The following is a 22,937-nucleotide window of genomic DNA, read 5'->3' as shown; positions in this document are numbered from 1 at the left end:
TTCAAGTGACTCTGGTGGGGAGGCTCTGCCTCACCTCACACAGTGGTGGTGCTTTTCAAAAAAACTCCAGTGGGGAGGCACTGCCTCACCTGCTTCACCTCACACAGCAGCAGTGCTTTTCGAAGGACTCGGGTGGGGAGGCTTTGCCTCACCCTACATGCCGGTGCCACTTTTTGAGGGCTCCAGAGGGGAGGCTCTGCCTCACCTGACACAGTGGGGGGGCCTCCTCCCCTGCCTCCCCCCACACGACCCCCCAGGCCCCACGCGGCCTTTCCCGAGGCGAAGAGGCGCTGCCCGCTGCCCCCCCCCCCCGTGAAGGCGGGGCGCGGGCATCGAGCCGCCTGCAGACCCCGCGCAGGCCGGGAGCCCCCCTCCCTTCCTTCCCGCCCCCCCGTGCCAGCCAAGATGGCGGCGGCTGAGGGGAGGGGGGAGAGAGGGGAGGGGAGGAGAGGGAATCCCGCCCGAGGCGCCCGCACGGAGGAGGCGGCTGCCGCTGCTGCCGCTGCGCGAGGCGGAGATGCCAGCAGGGGCGACGCTCGCTCGCTCCTCGGCCGGCCGCGCGCGCTGACAGCCAGCCGGACCGCCGCCGCCCGCTCAGGTGAGCCTCGGCCGCTGGGGGTCTCGCGGGGGGGGCGCGAGGGGGGGCCGCCCTGCGAGGCCGTGGGCGGGGGGCGCCCTCCCTCCCTGCCTGGTCGCGGGCTCCGACGTGTTCGCCTCCCTGTGACAGTTACGTGTGAGCAGCCCTGACACGTGTCTCAGCAGTCCTGACGTTTTCTCCCCCCTGTGAGCAGCCCCGACACGTGTCAGGGTTTTGACGTTTTGTGTCTCCCCCCCCCGCCAGCGTCATGTGTGAATAGCCCCGACGCGTGTCGCGGGGTTCTTGACGTTTTCTCCTCCCTGTGATGGTTACGTGTGAACAGCCCTGACACGTGACTGGGAGTTTTGACGTTTTCTCTCCCCCCCCCCCACAAGCATCACAATCCTGGACACAGGTCCAGGGATTCTGGCATTTTCTCCACCCCCCCCCCCCACAAGAGTCTTGTGTGAACAGCCCCAACACGTGTCTGGGTGTTCTGATGTTTTGTCTCCCTCCTCCTGCAAGCATCATGTGTGAACAAATCTGACACATGTCAGGAGATTCTGTCGTTTTCTCTACACACACACCCCCTCCCCCACCCACAAGCATCACAGCCTGGACACATGTCCAGGGGGTTCTGACATTCAGACACCCCTGTAAGCATCATGTGTGAACAGCCCAGACATGTCCAGGGGGTTTCTGATGTTTTCTTCTCACCCCCCCCCCCACCACAAGCATCATGTGTGAGCAGCCCCAACACGTCGGGATTCTGTCATCCCCCCCCCCCCAAGAGCCTCATACGAACATGTTAACAGCCATGACTCAAGTCTGGGAGTTCTGATGTATTCTCTCCTCCTGCAAGCATCACATGTGAACAGCCCCAGCAAGTGTCCGGCAGGCACCTGGTGGGGCTTCCCCCCCCTCTGCCTCGTACAAGGAAGAAGTTGTGCCTGGGCTGCTCGCCTGTGCTATAGGGCTGCAGGGCAGAGAGCAGCCTCTCTGAGGTGCCTAGTGAGACAGATGCCCAGAGTCCGGCCAGTGCTGCTTGCCAGTCGGGTGAAGGACCCTCACGCCTGGAATGTGCTGTGAGTATTACTCTATGTGTAGAAATGGTTACTTTTACAACAGAGCATCAGGGTAGGCTCCTGTCCCAAGGGGCTTACAATTGGGGTGGGGGGAGAAGGCACCAGGTCTGCAACCAGAGGCTTAACTAGAAGCCCTGGTGCCTGGGGCAGTGATGGCACATTGTCACGTGATATTGCGATGTCACTTATAGGTTCTCCGCGGAGGAGGAGGTGCTGGCATCTTCACATTCCCCATTCCTTCTCCTGGTGAGGCTTCCCAAAGGGGAGCTTCCGCTGGAGAAGGAAAGGGGGTGCAGAACCAGCAACATTTCCTCCTCCTGGGGGAACCTGAAAGTATGTTGCCCCCCCCCAACATAGCGCCCAGGGCAGATGCCCCTCATGCTCCACCCTAGTTACACGTCTGGGCCTGCAAAAGGGGAAGAGGAAGGACATGCAGGGAGAGGAAGGAGCCATGCAATCATTGCACTTACTCATGCTTAAATTTAGTGACAGTCAGGCATGGGAACTTGCACGGATCCTGCTCCAGGGGCCTTCCCAGCTAGAAAATAATATATACAGGAAAGGTAACACAGAAGGAGGCAGAGAATAAGCAGGAGGTAACGTGTCAGGCAGTTGAGAGGCTAAGGCGTTTTGCCAAATTTTCATGGAAAAGGTGGGTTGGGGGGGTCAAGGAAGTTCACGAGTGCCTGAAAGAGAGGTATTTTCCCTTGGGTGCCTTTTGGTCATAACCAGGCACATGCAGCAGCAGACCACCATATTTCAATGAAGGGGCCCAATCCTATCCAACTTTCCTGTGCTGGTGCAGCTGCAGTGTAGCCCCTAGGCAAGGGAACAAATGTTCCCTTACCTTGTGGAGGCCTCCATAACTACGCTCCCACCTCAGGATGCAGCGCAAACCCCAGTAGCATGGCTACATCAGGGCTTTGGTCCCGAGCCTTTCAGTCCTATTTCAACATTCACTGACCTTTCTCTGGGACTATTAAGTATTCAAAGCATTGGTTTGCTTGTCAGTATTCTGTTGCATGTGAACATCTGTCACATTTCAAGCATTCACTGAAGTCTGTAGATCTAAAAATCAGTCCTGGAGGTTTGGTCACACTTTTGTGTGACTTGGGCTGCAATTCTATGCACACTTTCCTAGGAGTAAGACATATTGGACACAATGGGACTTATTTCTGAGTAGACGTGCATCGGATTGTGCCCTAAGAAGACTCCAAGACAGATACTAGGCCAAATTGATACTTCATGGGTGGGCTTACTAAAGGCAGGGAGCCAGTGTAGTCCCCGACCCGATGGTGTCTCCATAGGCACCCCTTTAATTTATTTCATATTTGTGAATGGTTGCCATTCATTCCTATGGAGAAGAATCATGTGCTGTACTTGGGAATGCTATCATGAAGTAAGATCCCTGGCCCTTACTAACAGGAATCAAGTGTGTGAGTACCATGTATCTCAACAGAGCACTTAGAGATGCTTTGCATCCCTGCAGAATCCTTCCATTATGCACATTCTCTTTCCACATACACTTGTCCCCTTGGCAGGTACTTGTAATATATATGCTATATGATTTATTTATGCTATATGATTTTGTATATGATATACTATATGATTTATTGTTCAGACCATTTGCTGAATGTTGTTTTTATAATCCTTACAACAGCCCTGTAAGGTGGGTCAGTTTTTAACCCAGGTCTGTGTATAGGAGATGGAGCAGGAATCACTTATCAAATGAATTCATGGTAAAGCTCAGATTTGAATTGGAGAGTGTTTTGTGATTTCATTAACTTGAAATGATACCACAGTACATGGGAGCAAGAAACCCAAGCCATTGCTTTGAGGTGGCATTATTTCTATTTTAAAATCAGATAGTTGTGCTGGCCACAGAATAACAGAATTCACAGGGTCGGTAAGATACCATCTTTAGTAGAACCAGTGAATGTTCACAAAGCCGTATGCAAGCTTGCAAATTACACAGAGCTCTTCCTCAGCACAGTTTTGTTTGTAAGTGTACTATTTCAGTAATGTGTACAATAGGATAAATGAAGATCCTTTAATTGACAGAGACAAAACCCTGTGTCTTTAATGCTGGGGGAAGCAGCACTGAAACATTCAGAAGTGCTATGGTTTGGAATATACAAGGCTGGTAGGTGTGCATGTGTTGGAGGGAGTGCTGTTTGAAAAAGATGGTGCTGGGGCAAAGAGAGTGATGCTGGTGGTGGAGTCCAGACTGACCTTTGCAAAAATTATGTTGAGAGGGATATCCTAGGTGTTGGGTTTTGGAGGTGACTGGAATATTTTGGCAAAGCAGGTTAATAACTAAGGCTTGTTTGTGCATCTATTGAAACATCCAATATTGAGAGTAAATATTACTCGACTTAAGAATGGCTCCCTCTCTTGAGACTTTTCGGCAGGGCCTGAAGACCTTCTGTTTAAACAAGCCTTCTGAGTTCATGGCTTTTTTAACATCTTTTTAACATCTTTTCTACATCTCTTAGTATTTTTTACAGGCCTGATTCCTATGATCTGCTGCTCTATGCTCCTTTTACCTGATTTTTTATCTGATTACTGTTTTTATGATATTTGTTAATATGTTAATGTTTTATCTGTTTTTTAATATTATGTTTTAATCTTCTTTTAACCTGTTGTAAGCCGCCCTGTTCTTGCCTTTGGGGAGAAGGGCAGGGTATAAATAAAGTTGTTTATTATTATTATTATTATTATTATTATTATTATTATTATTATTATTATTATTATTATTATTTAAATATTAGGGGGATTGCGAGTGGCAAATGGGGAAATTTCTAATGGGGAAATTAGACAACACAGTGGAACAATTCTTGGATTTCTGGGTTTGCTAAGATTTCTGCATTGTCTTTATAGCTGGGCTCCAGGGAAGGCACAAAATGACTGTTTGTCCTTCATCACACAGTAATTCACTCTTCACTGTGGGGGGTGGTAGTGATGGTAGTGGGCTGTGTGTGTGATTGTCTCCATCCGAGGTACTTCTGTGGAGGGAATTATGCTACTGCCATCTCAGTTCAGACAACTTGTTTTATCTTGCAAAGAACCTTTATGTGATTTTTGTTCCCCAGTCACGTTTCTAATGGAAAAGGTAACTTTCCAGTAGAAATGTAGAATACAGTATTTGTTATGAGAAAAAAAGCATTTAGTAAAAGGCGGAGAGCCCAGTCCTGTCCAACTTTCCAGCACTGTTGCAGCCTCAATGCAGCCCGAACAAATGTTCCCATACTCCCCACTACAGGATGTCCTGCATGCCCCACTGGAAAAGTGGACAGGATTGGGCCCGAAAGCTACAAACCTATCCACACTTTCCTGGGAGTAAGCCCCAATGACTGTAAAGGGACATACTTCTGAGTAGACATGCATAATTGGCCTATTTTAACTGATGCCAGTAAGGATTAGATGGTGAATCTAATATTTAATATGTTAAGTCCAGTGTTTAATATGCTTCTTAAATCAGGACTGTATTAACATCTTCTTGCAGGATGACAACAATAAGCACCACCTGTGTGGTAGAGGCAGAACCTTAGAATTGTATTTGCATATATTTATTTTAAGGCTTCTATTCTTATTTGTCTTTTAAAAAGCATGTACACCCACCTCTTGTTTTACATTAGTTTTGATTTGGATGTTTTTGGAAGAACACATTTGTTTAATTAATACCAAAGCCTGATTTACTTGTGCACATTTTTGGAATAAGGCAGTCAAACGTCCTGCACGCTTAACAGATGTTTGACTGGCAGCATAGTTGTGTCTTATGGTAAAATTATTTTTAATTTATGTGCTTTTGAGATGCGTGCTGCTTTTCAAAAACGTAACCTCCATGTAAAACAAGAGGTGGGTGTGTATGTATTGTCGGGGCCTTGAACTGACATATGAGGAGAAGGCAAGTTAGTGGTTGTCTACAGCTATAAATCTGCTGTATAGACCAGTGATTTTCAGCCTTTTTCATCTCGCGGCACACTGGCAAGGCACTAAAATGGTCAAGGCACACCATCAGCTTTTTGACAATTGACAAGGCACACTGTGCAGTCAGTGGGGGCTCACATCCCCCAATGGTCCTATTGATATATGACCCTTTCTTAAATTCCCACAGCACACATGGGGACCATTCGCGGCACACCAGTGTGACATGGCACAGTGGTTGAAAATGGCTGGTATAGACATTGATTTTCAACAGCACTCTGTTGACCCTGTCCCTTGCTGGCCCTTTCCTTATATATATATATAAATATATATAATTTATCTAAGATAAATTATCTTATATTTGCAAAATATGGGGAAGAGCCAGCAAGGCAACTATGAAGGAAGATATAGCAAGTAATTCCTGTTCAGTAAAGCTGCATATTTAGTCCACCCCTGCTTACTAGTAAGAGGCACTCTTTCAAGTGGGTACTCTTTTATTCAGCAGGGAGAGAGTAACTGGCCCACCTCCCCCCAGCAGTGTCTTTTCTAGTGGCTGTCTGCTGGTGTTCTTTTGCATATTTTTAGACTGTGAGCCCTTTTGGGACAGGGAGCCATTAGTTATTTAATTTTTTTCCTGTAAACCGCTTTGGGAACTTTTTGTTAAAAAGCGGTATATAAATTATTATTATTATTATTATTATTATTATTATTATTATTATTATTATTATTATTATTATTATTATTATTATTCAGGTGATCTCAAACTATATGCAAACTATAGTTAGTCTATAGCTAACTGGAACTGTGTGCATAGTTATTGAAAGCCAACATGGTGTGGTGGTTAGAGCCGTGGACTAGGAAGAGAGTGATCTAGGTTCAAATGCCCACTCAGAGCCCAATCCTATGCATGTCTGCTCAGAAGTAAGTCCGATTATAGTCAATGGGGCTTACTCCCAGGAAAGTGTGGTTAGGGTTGTAGCCTCAATCATTAAGCTCTCTGGTGATATATGACCCAGCTCTTCAGGCCATGGGTACATAGCTCAGCATTGTCTATGCTGACTAGTAATAGCTCTCCAGGATGCCAGGCAGGGGTCTTTCTCAGCTGTGCCTGGAGATGCATCCAAAGCATGGTTTCTACTATTGAGATACAACCTCTCCATCTGTTGCATGAACCAGTCACCATCTCTCAGCTAAACTTAGCTCACAGGATGTAAGGGTAGTTATTTGATTTTCTCTGTAAACCACTTTGTGAATTTGTTTATTGTAAAGTGGTATATAAATACTCAACAACAACAACAACAATAATGACATATTTTGACTCCTCAGGTGGAAAATCCACCCTTCTGCTAATTAACAAGGGGTGCAATTCACTAGGAGGTTCTCCTGCAACTAACTGACATGACCAGGAGTTGCACAAGAGCATAGCTTGCCAGATTGCATTCCATGCATCAGGTTGACCCATCTCCCACTTTGCTGTCTTAAGGACTCCTAAAATGTACCAACTGTGGCAGCTGTCTTGATTGCCTCATGGTAGGGGTTGCCTCTGCCTACCTCCAATGGATAACTGTTGCAAATCTTCCATAGCTGTGTAGAGAAGGTTCCTACAAAAGTAGATGGATCAGTGTAGCTTGTTTTAATATAACACCAGTGTAGCCTCTGGTAGCAGTGAGGTTTTTGTGCTGTTGTGGCTATAATAAGGGGAAAAGTCAGCAGGCCAGATACTAATAATGCTTAACAGCTTGTTAATTATGTTAGTGGCTTTGGGCCCCTGCTAATCTCATGGTCTATTTAAAGAATGCACAAATGTGTCTCTGACCCTCCCCCTCCCAATACGTGTGTTATGTGTACATCGGAAACTGGGGCTTGTATTTGGCTCTTGAAATTGAATGTTTGAAATAAACTGACTAGTGAAGTGATGCGCTGAATGACTTTTCAGTAAACTTCTCAATTTTTTGAACTCTCTGTCAGTACTTAACTCTCACTTTCTGAATGCAGAAGTATATACAGTAATACCTAGTGTGTACTACTTTTTGGTTTTGGGAACATAAGAACATAAGAGCAGCCCCACTGGATCAGGCCAAGATTCTAAAAGGGCAAGATTCTGAACTGGGGACTAGGTTGATTTTGCTTTTGGGTAGGAAAGGTTAACTATTGACTGTAAGTTGCAATAGTTTTGTTTTAGTCATGTTAACGTTTTGAATCCTGTTGATAAACAAGTGGCTCAATGATATGGGCCTGCTGCACCATCAGAACTAGCATTTCGGTGGCACAGCTGTGGTCGCAAAACACGAGGCACCGTAGAGCGCAGCCTGGCAGTCACTGCAAACAGTGAGCTGTGGGAGCCAGGTGACAGCAGCCTTCCTGGAACTCCTGGCGCCAGTAAATCAGCAGTGGGGGCAGGCTGTTGGAGGGAGAGGAAGGGAATGGGAGGAATGGGGGTGTTTCTGGGTGGGGAGGGGCAGGAACTGGTGGTGGGAGGAGGCTGGTAGATCTGGCAGAATGGCACACACCCTTCTTTTTAAAAACCTTCTTGAACATATGCCACTTAAATAGGTGGTTTATATCTGAGGAGACCCATTGATACATGCAAAATGTTTTCATTTGCCCCACCATAGGTTGCAGCTCTCACCTTTTTCTCTTGGCTGCATTAGTGCTGGTGATAGGGTATAGAATTGGACTGTAAGACTGAAATCCTATACTTGCTTACCTGGAGGTAAGCCTCTTTGAATTCAGTGGGGCCTATTTCTGAGTAGACATGCTTAGAATTATGCTGTTAATCATCTGTGGAATTTGTTCCATATTTCCTCTGAAATACAGAAAAGAGCCTGGTAGCACCTGAGTCAGATCCTAAGGGGAGCAGCTAGGTTCACAAATTGCCTTCACAGATGTTATTGAGAGGCTTTGGAGAGATTGTTGACTGTTTGGGAGGGAGGAGAGAGGTAGCTGAGGCTTGACCCTGCCACCCAGCACTGCTCCGTAAAAGTGATTTTTAATGGTAAATCTAGTGTTGCAGTAGGGTGCTAAATACTGAGAAGATTCCTTGGGATCTCTCTTCCATCTGGAGGCAGATTTATTTATAGAAAACAGAGCAATACAATCTTTCATGGAGCGGTACAAAGAAATGTCAAGGACATCTAAGCATAACTATCCTGTCACCCAACTTAGTGTGGAAAATATTTTGTGTTCTCCATTTCCCCCTCGCTCTTGCATCCTTGCACCTTATAATATCAAAAAATTTCTGAAATGGGTCTTACTAGATGCGATACATTTCCTCAGACCTAAGTCCCACTAAATGGAAAGGGACTTACTTTCAAGTAAGTGGGCATAGGCTTATGACCTTAAAAGAGCTGGTCAAATGAGGTGCAGATCCTATGTAGCAAAAGTCAACTTCATTTTGTAATCTAATTTTATTTTTTTATTTTTGTTTTTTAATCTATCCTAAGGACATTTTCTTTTACCTCTAGCCACAGTTTCTGTTTTTCGACAAAATTACACACTTGCGTCTTTCTTTGGAGAAGCGCCTAGCCAGTAAATTATGTAGAGTTAGTGCACACATCCCACTTGTCAAGAGTAACAATTGAAATCAGAATCCAGGCTCAGGGTGGCTTGCTCTCATCCTGTGATCTCTCCACTGTGTACTCACTTCAGTTCAAACATCCAAGAGAAGAAAAGAAAAAGATTAGCACGGGTTGAAAGGAATCACAAAGGATAGATAACTCTCATCTTTGAAAAACATGGTTTATGCTGGCTGGAAGGGCCCATTCACTCATACATATTGGTCACTTGGAGCAACCATTTATCTTGAAATGGTAAACCAGTTGTGCTGCTAACGCACTGATGCTGTGAGCACTTCTCAGCTCTCTAAGCCTTCTATCCAAAGTTCCATAGGCACTTTACTGCACACATGGGATTCTCATGTGAGCAAGCTTTCCCATTCACTTCAGTGGAAGAGACTGTTCTGCTCATGTTGTGTGCATATTGCTTTCCCCTTGGTAGAAATCCCAGAGAAGCCCTTGTGTTATCATTTTGAACTTGGAAAAATGGCAGGATACAAAAGAATCAAACTGGGGAATCAAACCTGATAAGTTAATGGAGGATTCCATCGACTGTCTTGGAATGTAGATTGCTTTCAAAAGAGGCACCTCAAAGTACTATACATGATTTTTTGTGTGTGTGTGACTTCATGCCATGATGTTGCTGTAATATTTAAAAGTTTAGCACCATGTGTGTAGGACCAGTCATGTTGATTCCTCCCAGGCAATCATTGCCCCACTGATTGAGGGCAACAATCAGGTTGAAAAGCCCTGTGCAGTTGTGTGATGCCAGGCCTTTAATTGTTACAGCTGTGTTCTGGGATGAAGCCATGCAAGGTCCTTTCCTGTACTGCTTCTATGTTTAAACTGGACACCCAGTTCTGGGCATGCAGATCTTAAAAGAAAGTAAGAGGACCTTATCTGTTTTGTCAGTTGTTCTTTTATCTCCTTTTGACGTGGGTATATTGAGCAGTTGTGTCGAAAGCATTCTTTCAAAAAAAGGAGGGCTAAAATGGATCGCGTAGTCACTGTAAATTTTAGTGAAAAAGACAGTGTTGATGTCAGCTTGGTTTTGAATACAGTGCTCCAGTTTCCCAGAAGTGAAAGCTCAAGTTCTTAGGCAATCTTGTTTGACATAGTAGGAGGCTTAAATGACACAAATTGTACTGGTTTGCGGAACTTTGAGTCTTGCACTTAGAAGTGTGGCTTGTGAGATACTTCTGAAATCAAAGAAAGAAAGAAAGAAAGAAAGAAAGAAAGAAAGAAAGAAAGAAAGAAAGAAAGAAAGAAAGAAAGAAAGAAAGACCTAAATTTGTGAAATTGTTAAGGTTAGACAAAATGATAATTTTGCAAAAATTGGGAAAAAAATTTCTCCTGTGAAAGATTGTAAATTTAGTCAGTCTTAGGGGCCAAATTCTATCCAACTTTCCAATGCTGCCACAATGCAGCCTTGAGGTAAGGGAGCAAACATTCCGTTACCTTGAGCAGGCCGCGGTGACTACTCCCTACTGCAGGATGGAGCACATGCCCCACTGGTATGGCTGCATTGCATACCTTGAGGAGGCCTCTGTGACTGCCTCCCCACCACCTGATGCAGTGCATGCCCCATTGTCACAACTGCAGTGCCACTGGAAAATTGGATAGGGTTGGGTCCTTAGTCTTTAGATTATTTTAAAAGGAAGACCTCATTAAATTCTGTTTATAAATTCTGCAGTTTACTGAATTCCTAGCCTGCCTTGTCTTTGAGAGTTAACCATTTTGAAGGAGGATTAGCTGTGTTACAGAGGGAGAGGACTTTGGTGTTCAGCTCTGGTATGAGTCATCTGTGTTTTCTTTTCTCTGCCAGGCTGTCTGGTTGGCTTTAGACGCCTGGGCATCCTCCATGCATCTGTGTAAAATGGTGAGCTGGAGAGGGAAACTGCTTTTCAGAGGTATAATTATATTTAGGGGGGGGAAGACTTTTGACATCGTTGTCAATTTATTTCAATTTGAAATATAACTCTCTTTGTTCTCTTTTGTACATTTTAAACCAACATCGATGTTAAGGATTTTTGGCATGTGGTTGGGGGAGGTCCTCTGTGAAGATGCAGGCAGACAAGCAGTACTGCTTCCTTTCAAACCAGTCTATGAGTGTGTTGTTTGGGCCAGGTCCAGACAATCTCTTATCTGTCTCCATCTACTCCATTGTATTTGATACTGATTTATGTGATATGTGCTCTTACATTGAGAGATAAGATCTCCTCTTTAATCAACCATTTGTTTCCTTTTGGTCTTTCCTTAAAACTGTCCTCCTATACACACTTACCTGGGAGTAAATTTCACTTATCTCAGCTGGGCTTATTTCTGAGTAGACACATTCGGTAAGTGACCTTAAGCTCACTATGGAGTCTTTGTTGACTAATACGGCGATCCTATGCATGTCTACTCAGAAGGTAGCCCCACTGGTTTCAGTGGGTCTTACTCCCAGGTAAGTGTGTATAGAATTGCAACTTGAGGGCCCAATTCTAAACTCCCTGACCTCAGTGCCGGTGTGGGTGTTGCGAATATGCCGTAAGGCCGAATGGAGATGCCGTGGGCACATCTGGAGGTAAGTCATAGTGAAGGTGCAAGTTTTGGGGGAGGGGGAAAGGTATTCCGCTGTGGGTGGGGTGAGGAGAGTGACCGACCCAGGAGGGGGTTGGGACCAGTGGAGCCTCTGTGGAGACCAGTGGAGTGTCTGCATTGGGCTGCAAAGCCTGACATAGAGGTTCTCCAGTCTGTGCCAGCAAAACAGCCGGTGCAAACTTGAGTAGTCCCATTGTGGTGCCTGCACCCTTATTTGGGAAAAGGGGACAAATATCCCCTTTCCCCAAGGAGACCTCCAGCGGCTTTGCGAGGCCGCAGGATACAGTGGTCACCATTTTGGCGTCACTGTCTTCAGTGGCCCTGCGAAGGATAGGATTGGGCTGTAAGTCCCCTATATATTTATAGGTTTGGGAGGTCTGTATGTAAGTTGAGACATACATAAACCAAATAGCCTGTCCTTGCCAACCCAGCACTATTGTGCTTGTGCAAAAGTACCCCAAAGCATGTATGGTACTGCACCTGTATGAAAGTGCTGACACAGCTGTCCGTAATGCGGAGTGCCAGTGTATTTACACAAAGACTTTTAGTGATATAATTGTCCTTCCTTTCCACGGGCAACCCTGGTAACTGTATTTCTATGCGGTAGGCTAGGGATCTCTAACGGAATTCTCAGCCAAGGAGTTAGAAAAAAAATGTGTGCCATACATCAATGGAATTAAATTAGTAGGGTTCCTATATGATTAGTACATGACACTGAATTTTTGCCTTGACTACTGGAAATCCTATTGACGGTCCAATCCTGAGCTGCCTGGCATGTGGGACTGCCGTGGCACCAAAAATGGCTGCCAGCATATCCTGTGTGCAACCAGGCAGCCTGTGGTGGCTCCTTGGAGGAAGGCGGCTTTCCTTCCCCTGGATAAGGAAAGTAGCCCCACAATGGGGCTACTCGATTCTATGGCACCTCTGGAGCTGCCACAGAATCAGAGTTCCATGTCCCACACGGGGCTGAGGATCCAGTGGAGTTGAGCTCCACCAGTCCCACCCTCCTCCCACCCCACTACACCTCCTCCCCACCCCCTGCCTGCCTCTCCCCCACTCCAGAATGTCTCCCCCTGCCTCCCTCCTCACCCCCACTCACCTCTCCGCCTCTAGGTGGTCCAGGTGACCGCCTGGCTGCGGAACGTGGGCCCAGTCCCAGGGCTGACCCAGTGTGGGCTTGCGCTGGGCTAACTCCGGCACTGGGCCTACAGTAAGGGCACTGAGCTGGCGTGCACAAGTCTGAATTGGGCCCTGAGTCTCCCGTTGCCCACATGTTGAATCAGTGTTCACATCCAGTGCTTTTTTCTAAAGTGAAACCTAAAATTACCAAGTCACTTAATTCTGCTGCCTGTAACATATTTTACAGCTTTTCTGTGCTTTCCGAGAATAAATATAAAAGTAATGGATGCTGTTCATTGATGAATCAGCAGGGAGCAGTGCATGGCTCCAACTCCTCTCTAAAAAGTTTCTCCATCTTTTTACCAGAAGTGGAATATGTTTTCTCAGATGGCCAGGAAGGATTCTTGGCAATGGAGGAACTGAATCTAAATACTATGATAGAGCAAAACAGTTGCTGTTATTTGTGGTTAGTGACGTTTGGGAAGCTCAAGAAGGGAAGGAAGCTTCCTGTGAAGAGAGATGCATTAACATTGCCCAAGTTACTATTTGTTGGAAAGCTAATTTTTTTTAAATGATAAGGAGTAGCTCTCTGTCTTCCCATTGGTAGTTGTCCTTCAGAGCTTCATTTTACTGAACTGAGTGTTTTTCTTGTTCCCTGAATGCCAAACATCAAAGAAGCGAGACAAGAGAAAAGAAAATCCAACTGGTACCTTGAGAATATGTTGGCTCAAATTCACATGCCAGCATCTTTTGACAAATGTTTTCCTTGGGGCGCAACTGTAATATTAATAAAGCAGAATAAAATCAGTGTAAATGAGACTACACTATCTAGTAACCAGCAGATCAAAAACACAGCGGAAAAGCAGCATCTAAGAATAAATATTGTCTACTAAAACAAACTCAGGGGTTGGCCAAATAAAGATGTTATTTAGTGCCCACTTAAAATCATGCAGCATAGGGGCAAGTCAGGCTTCTTGGGGGAGGAAATTCCACAACTGGAAGATCAGCACTGAGAGGGCCCTATCCTGTCCTAACCAGATGAACTGCTGACAGGAGTGAGATGTGAAGCAGAGCATCTGATGATGAGTGGTGAGTGTGAGCAAGTTCATGCAGGAGGAGAAAGTTTTTAGTATCCTGGATCCAGGCTATGTAGGGTTTTATAGGTAATAATCAGCAACTTGAATTAGGCTGAGAAGCGCACTTGGTCACAACAACACAGATCGAAAGGCAGAGGCGTAGAATTCTTGACCAGTGGGTGCTTGTAAGCATCATGGCCATATCCTCCTGCACCAGTTGAAACTTCTGAATAGTCCAAGTGTAGCCCCAACAAGAGTGTATTACAGTAGCCTAAGCGGGTGGATCCCTTTGTAGCCAGATCCGCTCTCTTCAGGAAGGGCTGCATCTGGTACACCAGCTAAAGCTGTGCAAAAGCACAGTCACCACCTGTTTTTCCAGGAGCACAGCTGGGTCCAAGGGCGCTCCCAGACTGTGAATCTGATCTGTCAAGGGGAGTGCTACCCCAGAATAGGTTGTAAAGCCATCCAAGGATCAGGTTACCTGCTAGCTAACAGCATCTCTGTCTTGCTTGGATAACGTGTTTTTTTTTTATTAGCCCAGTATTGTTCAGTTTTTCACAGCTGCAAGACACTAGTTCTGGGTGTCCACAGCCTCCCTGGTCCTGGGTGGAAATAAGGGGTAGAACTACATGTCATCAACATACTGATGATGCTGCAGTTGAAATCCTGGGCAACCCATTTATTTTGCCTCCTGTCCTTTCAGTTCAGATAGAAGATGCATGTTTTTGAAGTAGCACAAAAGCCTGTAAAATGGCTTGACAAGATATGATAATGGGATGAGTGTGTACTAAATGGGATGAGTGTGCATGGGCAATAATGCCTCTCTTGTACAATCTTTAAGTCTGAAAAATCTGTTTGCAACTTCCAGTCTGTCTCCAAGCTGTCTTCATGCCCTGGGAAATCAAACATATCCAGTTGTTTCTCCCGGTGGTTCTCTATAAAACCCCTTTTAGTGTTTATGTCATGGATTGTACTTGTCCATTGTGTGTTTGTTAACTTCCATCAAGATGCCTGCTTTCACTATCCTTTTTTACCCGTTGCTCCAAAAACCCTGATGAGGGAGAAGAGGGCAGTGGCCAAATGACTAAGCTCCATTGCAACAGTTAAGCTGTTAGAGCAGATGCTTATATAATACAGTGTAGCTTCAGGAAAAAGAATCAGGGTTTCTTTTCATTGGTGCAAGCTTTGTGCGATGTTGAAAGAGGGGTTTTCATTTGAATTAATGTTTAATAAACACCAGGAATGCTCTGCAGAAGATGCTGGTGTTTCGATAAGTGATGCAGTTTATACAAAGATAATTCATTCTTGTGGCAAGTATGTGAGTTTGTGTAGTGAGCCTCATGTATAGACTTTATACAGGCTCATTAACTCAACAAGAAATTCAACAAGCTGCTCACAAACTAGCACACTGAAGCTGATACTTCAATGTGCCGATACATGTTGCAGCAGATACTTGGATACGTAAGTCCAGGAGACCATTTGAATTCTTGTGCCATTGTAAAGACAGATAAAAGTCTGTTTTACAAAGAATGGGTGGTAAAGTCATTGCAGAAAAATGTAGTCCCTTTTCAGCTTAGTCTATGCACACCCAGGTATTCAGGTCTCCTGTACTCCATTATTTAGATTTTTCTTTATCCTTTGCCAGCTGCAACTATCTGTGATGGAAGATGGAAGACAGAGGGGCCCATGTTGCTGACTACTTTGTTGTGGCAGGATTGACTGAGATTTCCAAACCACTAGAGGAAGAAATCCACTTCAATGATGCTTGTCACAAACTTGCAAAACCAAAAGAACCCATCACGGACGTGGCGGTGATAATTAAGTCTCTGGGGGAGGAGGTACCTCATGGATACAAATGCATTGATGTGACTCCATCAGGACTTTCTGCAGATCTCAACAATGGTAACCTGGTAGGGCCACAGATATACCTTTGCTACAGGAGAGGAAGGGATAAACCTCCGCTTACTGATCTGGGGTAAGCAATTTTTTTACTCATTACTCTTCGTTTCGTATTTCAGGCGTACTGGCCAGCAGAACAAAGGAAGAACCTGCCGGGGTCTGGCGTTTACTGGTTTTTCAGGGTGGAGGTTGAAGTTTCTGGTAGATCAGGAGGTTGAGTGAGGACAGGCCCAGAAGGGTAAGGGGCTGTAACATGGCAGTAGAGCATATGCTTTGTGTGCAGAAGGTCCCAGGTACAGTCTCTGGCAGCATTTCCTTGGAGAGCTGAAAGTACCTCTCCCTGAAATGCGGAAGAGGTGTTAGCATAGGCAGCATGGGGCTAGAGAGACCCAGGCCTGACAATATAAAGCAGCTTATATGTCAGGGGTTTCCTTGCCAAGGTCTGGCGTTTACTGGTTTTTCAGACTCCCAGTACTGTTTGTCTTCCAATCTTACTTCAGAACACAATTCTTATTGACTTATTCTGTGCTTTCGGGTTCTGTCTAGGGTTTTATATGATGGGAAAGAAAGATTAATACCAGACTGTGAAATCATTCAAACCACTCCATATGGCCGCCCTGCAAATATTAATAGTAGTACCTCATCGCAAAAAGTCTACGTCACATACCGTAGAGCTTTGGAGAACATGACCCAGAACACCTTGGCAGTCACAGACATATGCATAATTATACCCAATAAGGGAGAAACCCCACCGCATACGTTTTGCAAGGTTGACAAGAATCTGAACAGCAGTATGGTAAGATGACTTCAGGATTTGTAATAGATTCATAATATTTGTTTTACAGTAGATTTATTTATTTCTAATTAATCTTTTCCTGCATGGCTGTTAGATACCACAGGTTCATGCCAGTTTGTGTTTCTTAAGGGTAATCAGCAACTAGTATTCCATTGCAAGTCTCTCTGCTTGTTGTAGTGTTCTGTATGCATCGCTCTGTCAACAATGGTATGAATATAATACAAGCAGCTTATTATGAAGCCATTTGTGTGGCCCTAATGTAGGAACACCAAAACTGTATGAACTGTTTTTCTGGATCACACGAAGGCATATCTAGTCCAACATTCTCTTTTCATCAGCAGCCTACTATATGTCTCTGGCAGCACACAGTGCAACGGTGATGTTCGTCCCCATTATCTGGTAAACAGAGATGTCCTGCTCATGAATTCAAAGGTTTTGTTGCTACTGTTATTTGCTATAATGGCGAATATAACCAACACAAGTCTTATTTCTCAAATTCATTTCTGCAATTTATCCTTGTCTAGCTCCAAACAGTGTAACTGCAAGTTTTTTGTTTCTTTAGGTATTCCTCCTAGAATATTCATTGCTCGTTTATTGTAGAGCAGGGGTGCTCAGACTCTCAACTTTAGAGATTGTCATCCCACAGATGACAAGCTGCACATGCTGAAATTCTCTCTTCTATACACTTGTTAAAGGTCCAGCATCCCTAAAGTTGAAAGTTTGAGCACCCCTGTTGTAGAGGGTCCAATCCCCAGATGCTCATTGGTGTAACATTGTAAATAAGACCAATACACCCTGTGTTCTAATGTAAATAAAGCTCTGTAGAAGGTGATGGTCTCCTAAATGAACAGTCATTTGCACAAAAGTACTGTTCAGGACACCATTACTTGGCTGTAGGTAGACTGGAGCATTCTAGATAAAGGCTAATGAGAGTGGGATTAATTTTTTTGGTACTGGGTATGTTAAGCAGTAAGCACATGAATTAAATACACCATGGCATGAAAGGCTGTTGGTATAACAACAGGGTTGTCTGTCATAGTTGGATTTGGTGTTTAAAAAAAATTGTTCCCATAGTGCTCAGCAAGTTTTCATTTGTGTTGAAGTATAAAGTCTTTGTCTTGCTGATCTATATTGCTTTTTCTGAGTGATAAAATGTGCTTCGGTCATTTCCTAGAAAAATAGAAGCAGCGCACTGAACCTTATTGGTGAACAGAGGGGATCTCTAATAAAGAAGAGACCCAATTCTAATGACAAAGAAAAACAGGTCAAAATCTGAATCTGTCAGCTTACTTTTTATAAAAAATTTAAAATGGTTAGCATAACAAAGATTTATAGCCCAAGGAATAATAATTCCTCATCTTATAAACACATAAGTTAAATCAGTACTTTTAGAGGACAATCATTTCTCTCATGATTAAGATTGTATTATAACCTATCTAGATTTTGTTCCTGTAAGTAGGCAAAATACATTATAATTGAATTCTCCTAGACACTTAGAGCCTTGTTCCTACATCAAGTAGTTATAATATTTATGTACTTTGGTGCAATCGTATCTGTAAAATTATGCTAGAAACAGAAACAGGAGGAGCTGGGGTGAGAGGGGGGTGGGACTGGCAGAGCCCTGGCCCACCAGATCCTGAACTCCATGTCAGACCTGAAGGCCCGACACAGAGGCTCTTGTATCTGCTCTGGTAAAATAGCCAGCGCAAACACGAGGAGTCCCATTGCAGGGCTTTCCTTGGGGGAAGGGGACAAATCCCTTCCCCCTGAGGAGACTCCTGGCAGCTTCTCAGTGCCTGCCTGATACAGTGGTAGCTTCTTTGGCTCTGCTGCTCCAGCTGGCGCCGGGAAGCATCGGATTGGGCTGCCTGTAGCATTCGGCAGCATTTTGATGCTTTTTGATAAAATGACTTCAGAGTGTTTTTGTTTCTTGTAACCAGAACTCAAGCAGAAGCCTTTTCCATCTGATCTTTTAACCAGTGGTACTAGTGATTGGATTGGGACCTTCTGTATGCAAAGCATGTGCTTGATCACTGTGCCATGGCCATTTTCTGTATGTACAGTGGCTCATATAATATATAAACTGCTCTTTTACATTCCTCAAAACACCCCTGTTTTCTGCAAATTGGTAATCTTTTCTCTTTGAGTCTCTGTATTTGTACTTAGGAATCATGATCAAATTTTTCAGAATTCTGTAAATTTCTATTTACCTGGACATATTGCCAGTAACATAAGGGAGTTAGTATTGTTGAAAAATTATAAAATTGTATGACATTTGTGCTAGAATAGGGTCAAAGAGTGAAAAATTACAGGTTTGCAGATGTGAACATAGTTGTAAAAGACTTAAATATCAGCATGAATCAAACAAAAGGGCTGGCTCATGAAAACAGATTATTACCTTTTGAATCAAGTTCTTTTCATCTGGCATTTGTGAGTACTTGCATTATTCACTACAATTGTTATAATTATTTCAAAGAAGCAGGATTTTACCTCATACAAGTTGTCTCAACAGGCTTGCTTACCTTCTCCTTTATGACATTATACTCTGACTTAGAAAATTAGCCTGTTCTGCCTTTCTTGCAGTGGGGTTCAGCGGTGTACTTGTGTTATAAGAAGTCTGTGGCAAAAACAAACACCATCTCATATAAAGCTGGTAAGTAATCTGTAGTGGGTCCTTTAAAAAAAGTTTGTTGGTTGCATAGTAAAGACAGTTTGACTACAAACTTCATAATTATTATTTATTTTATGGGCGGCTTTAATCAGATGTACATTTGCATAGGCCCTGCTCATGTGGCAAAGGCGTAAAAGATGAACTCTGTCATATCAAGGGAACCAGAGATGTTATGACAATCCTGCTAGTTCCAGCTAACCTTCTAGCACCTCTTCTACTAGCATTGACTGCCATAGATCAGGGGGCAGGGGATGGGTGGATCAGGTCCGGGAACAGGTTCAGCAATAACATCAGCCGCCAAATCCTAACCCTTTTCCTGGAGCTGTTCCCATGGCACCTGGACCTGATTCCACACTGACCTACACCAGCTGTTTGGCTCATGCAGGTCTGAGTGGACACCCGTGCACTGCAGTGGCTTACTTCCACAGTTGTTCCCTTACCCAGAGGAGACCTTCACAATCCCCTCCCCCCACAGGAAGCAGCAGTAACCATTTTGGTGCTGCTGCATTGGCGAGAGGTGGGGAAGATTAGGACTGGGCTCTTTGAGACTCCCATCTATTATGACCATTGTTCAAAGTACCACACAACTAGTTTTGTGGGCTCAAGGGTTCTTTGGACTTGCTTTTCTCAAGCAGTATTCTTCCCCACAACTTGCCTCCCTTGCACATCACAGAACAAATGATTTTTGAAACTGAGGGGAGGTCCAGCAGTAGTCTTGGGTATGGCATCACAGAGGTTTGTCATGTATATGCTGATGTTATAAATTTGACTTAATTGAGAGACTCTGGAGACATACAGGGACCATCTGGCAAGTACAGAAACTCATCCTCTTCTTAATTGGAGCTTGCCTAGGCATGCCCAGTTGAAATGAATGCCTCAGTACTTTAGAGAGGATTGTATACAATATGCAGTCTGCTGAATAAGCAGCGAAAACAAGTTGAAGTTACTTTGTTGCTGGGAAAAATAGGATTATATTGATGGGAAGAGCTACCAACCAGTAAGAATAGCTGTACCACACATGTATGTACAAGAATCAGTATGTGCAGTGGATAGAGTGTTGGACTGGACCAGGGAGAAGTGGGTGAAATCACTAAACAATGAAACTTTGGTGGCCTTGGGCAAGTCACTATCTGACAGCCAACCCTAACTCCCAGGGTTTGGCGGAGGATAGGATAACCCCACAAGCACACTTTGGCGGAAGGATGAGTAATATGTAAAATGTGTTTGGGGGTGAATGGGATTTTAGATGTTGCTGTGGTAATCCATGAATGATGGGGTGTGCATGACACTTTTGGTTCATTCTCTTTCCAATTGCCTCTTTAGAAGCAGCCCTTCTGCAGTCTTATATAGGATTCACAGACTAAGAAACATCTAGTTAAGCTGCTGTTGCTCTTTCCTCTGTTCCACCCCCAAAAGGCTGCTGTATTCACTTTAGCCAATTTTTAAAAATGGTTTTGGCTTCCTTGCTGTGTAGTTCCCAATAGCTTTACAGTACTCATATTATTAGTATTGATCGCTATGCTTGCAAAATGCAATATAACGCAAATATGATAATCTTTGACATCTTGCTAGCTTCACAGTGTAAAGCAATGCAGTATAGCTTATTTTATATCTTATGTGTCTGGTTGATGACTTAATTGCAAATTGCAACTAAATGCAAACATTTTAATAGCTTGTCACATAACCCAGAGGATTCTTGCAGCAGCTTACAAATAGAATAAATTAAGAAATAACAAATCATTTTTAAAAAATCAATTAAAGTGAAATACTAATGCAGCTTAGGAGCCAACTGGAGGTCTCCTTGGGATAAGGCGATATATTTCCCATTATCCCAATTGGCGGTTAGGATATGGTGGAGGCCTGCTCCACTAGTTCCACCCCCTCCTGGGCCTGCCCCGCCCCTGTTCCACCCTCTCCCACCCAAAAATGCCCTCTCCCCGAGTCCCAAATGCCCTCCCGTCCCCCTCCCCATGCCCCCATACTAGCCGGCACAGGGTGCTGAAAAAATATACATTTTGCACTGTCTCTGGAAGCTGTGCTGACTACTGATATTCCATGCATAACTGACAATGTCAGAAATAAATGAGGCATATATATTGTCAGAAATGAATGAGGCAAGCAAAATATTGTATTGAGAGGCATAATGGACAATAACTAGGCAATGAACAGTTTAACTATCCTTAGAATCTGAAACCTGAGCTAGTACAGGACTTCACTGACTTTATTAAAAATTGCTTTGTCTAGGTTTAATATGTAGGTATCCAGAAGATGACTACGATTCATTCCCCTTGCCAGAATCAGTACCTCTTTTTTGTCTCCCAATGGGTGCAACAATTGAATGCTGGCCATCTAATAGCAAATACCCCCTCCCAGTTTTTTCTACATTTGTCCTAACTGGAGCTTCGGCTGAAAAGGTATGAATAAGTTTACCACTGATTTGAACTATAATTTTCAAACACAGCTTGTTCTTTCATTTTTCTGAATGTGATTAGTTATTAATGGTGTAATCCTAGACATATTTTCCTGGGAGTAAGTTCTGTTAAACACAATGGGACAATGTTTTCTGTGCACACTGACCAAAAAGATCGAAAACATGAAAACCCTTTGTTTGATGAATATAACATAATTGGTATAGATTTAAACTGATTTAATAGTAACTTCCTTTCCTATGGAACCCTGGGAATTGTCATTATGTGGCTACAGATCAGGCAGAGACCTTTCAGCATCCTCACTGGACTACAGCTCCCAAAATTTTAGGAGTGGTGGTGGTTGAGTGGGAAGCCAGGATAATTGAACCTAATGTACTAATGTAATGCCTAATATAATGCCAGGATAATTGAACCTAATGTATATAAAATGAATATAGGTTTCTGTTATAGATATAAACTATGAGAATAAAAGTATGACAGAAGTATGAATGAGATAAAGTGATGTAAACACAAAAATTCTTATTGATCTTGAGTGCTCTGGCCAGTGTAGTGTTAGTTGCTCTTCAGTTCTTATTTGTGTGAGTTTGCTCCAGAGCAGGAGTCGGCAACCTATGGCTCACAGATTAGATCCAGCCTGCCACCCAAAGAGTGCAATCCTAACTTGCACTGGAAACAGGCCAGCGTTTCTGCGCTGTTTCAGGCAGCTAGGGGCAAGGGGAATCTTTTCCCCTTGCCCCAGGGAGAGCTTGGCCAGCACAACTCACCTCGTCCCCAGGGCCCATGGCAGCATGGGTAGGCCGGCGCTCATTTGTACGCCAGCTTATCTTCCCAACGAATGGCGCAGAAGTGCGTTATGGTACTTTTGCAACAATCCTGAACCAGTGCAAGGGACTTGCATCAACGCAAGTCCACTGTAGGATAGGGTCCAAAGTTGTTCAGCCCGAGTATGGGCAAGCAGCTCTTCTGTTCCCTATCCAGTGTGCAGTAAGATGGGCTTTGCTTCTAGGCAAGCTTCATACAGCTGCTTCCAAGAGCTCAGTGATGACATCATTGCTGAACGTCTGGCCCCTTTGCCCAAAAAGGTTGCTGACCCTTGTTAGAGTAACTTCTCTAGGTTTTCAACTGTAATAACTGCTGGCTGTGTGCTTGTGCCTCACATCTGTAATGCTAATGTGCATTGTTTATTTGATTGGCACTTTGGTCATGAAAATAAAAAATAAA

General features: G+C 44.1%; 1 protein-coding gene across 2 annotated transcripts in view; it reads left to right on the top strand.

The window, feature by feature from the left end:
- The first annotated feature begins 512 nt into the window (after nt 1-512).
- Nucleotides 513-22,937, top strand: part of DENND4A (DENN domain containing 4A) — a 64,076-nt gene continuing 41,651 nt past the window's right edge. For both annotated transcript variants that reach the window (XM_066634849.1, XM_066634848.1), the window contains exons 1-5: nt 513-598; nt 15,567-15,896; nt 16,367-16,616; nt 19,200-19,269; nt 21,532-21,701. In XM_066634849.1, coding sequence (XP_066490946.1) covers nt 15,589-15,896; nt 16,367-16,616; nt 19,200-19,269; nt 21,532-21,701 — 798 coding nt within the window. In that variant the 5' untranslated portion in view covers nt 513-598; nt 15,567-15,588. The remainder of the gene's footprint in view (nt 599-15,566; nt 15,897-16,366; nt 16,617-19,199; nt 19,270-21,531; nt 21,702-22,937) is intronic.

This window comes from Tiliqua scincoides, chromosome 8 (genome assembly GCF_035046505.1).
Source record: "Tiliqua scincoides isolate rTilSci1 chromosome 8, rTilSci1.hap2, whole genome shotgun sequence".
Lineage (NCBI taxonomy): Eukaryota > Metazoa > Chordata > Lepidosauria > Squamata > Scincidae > Tiliqua > Tiliqua scincoides.
The sequence above is the reverse complement of the archived record's forward strand: the minus strand, read 5'-3'. Positions and strand labels throughout refer to the sequence as shown.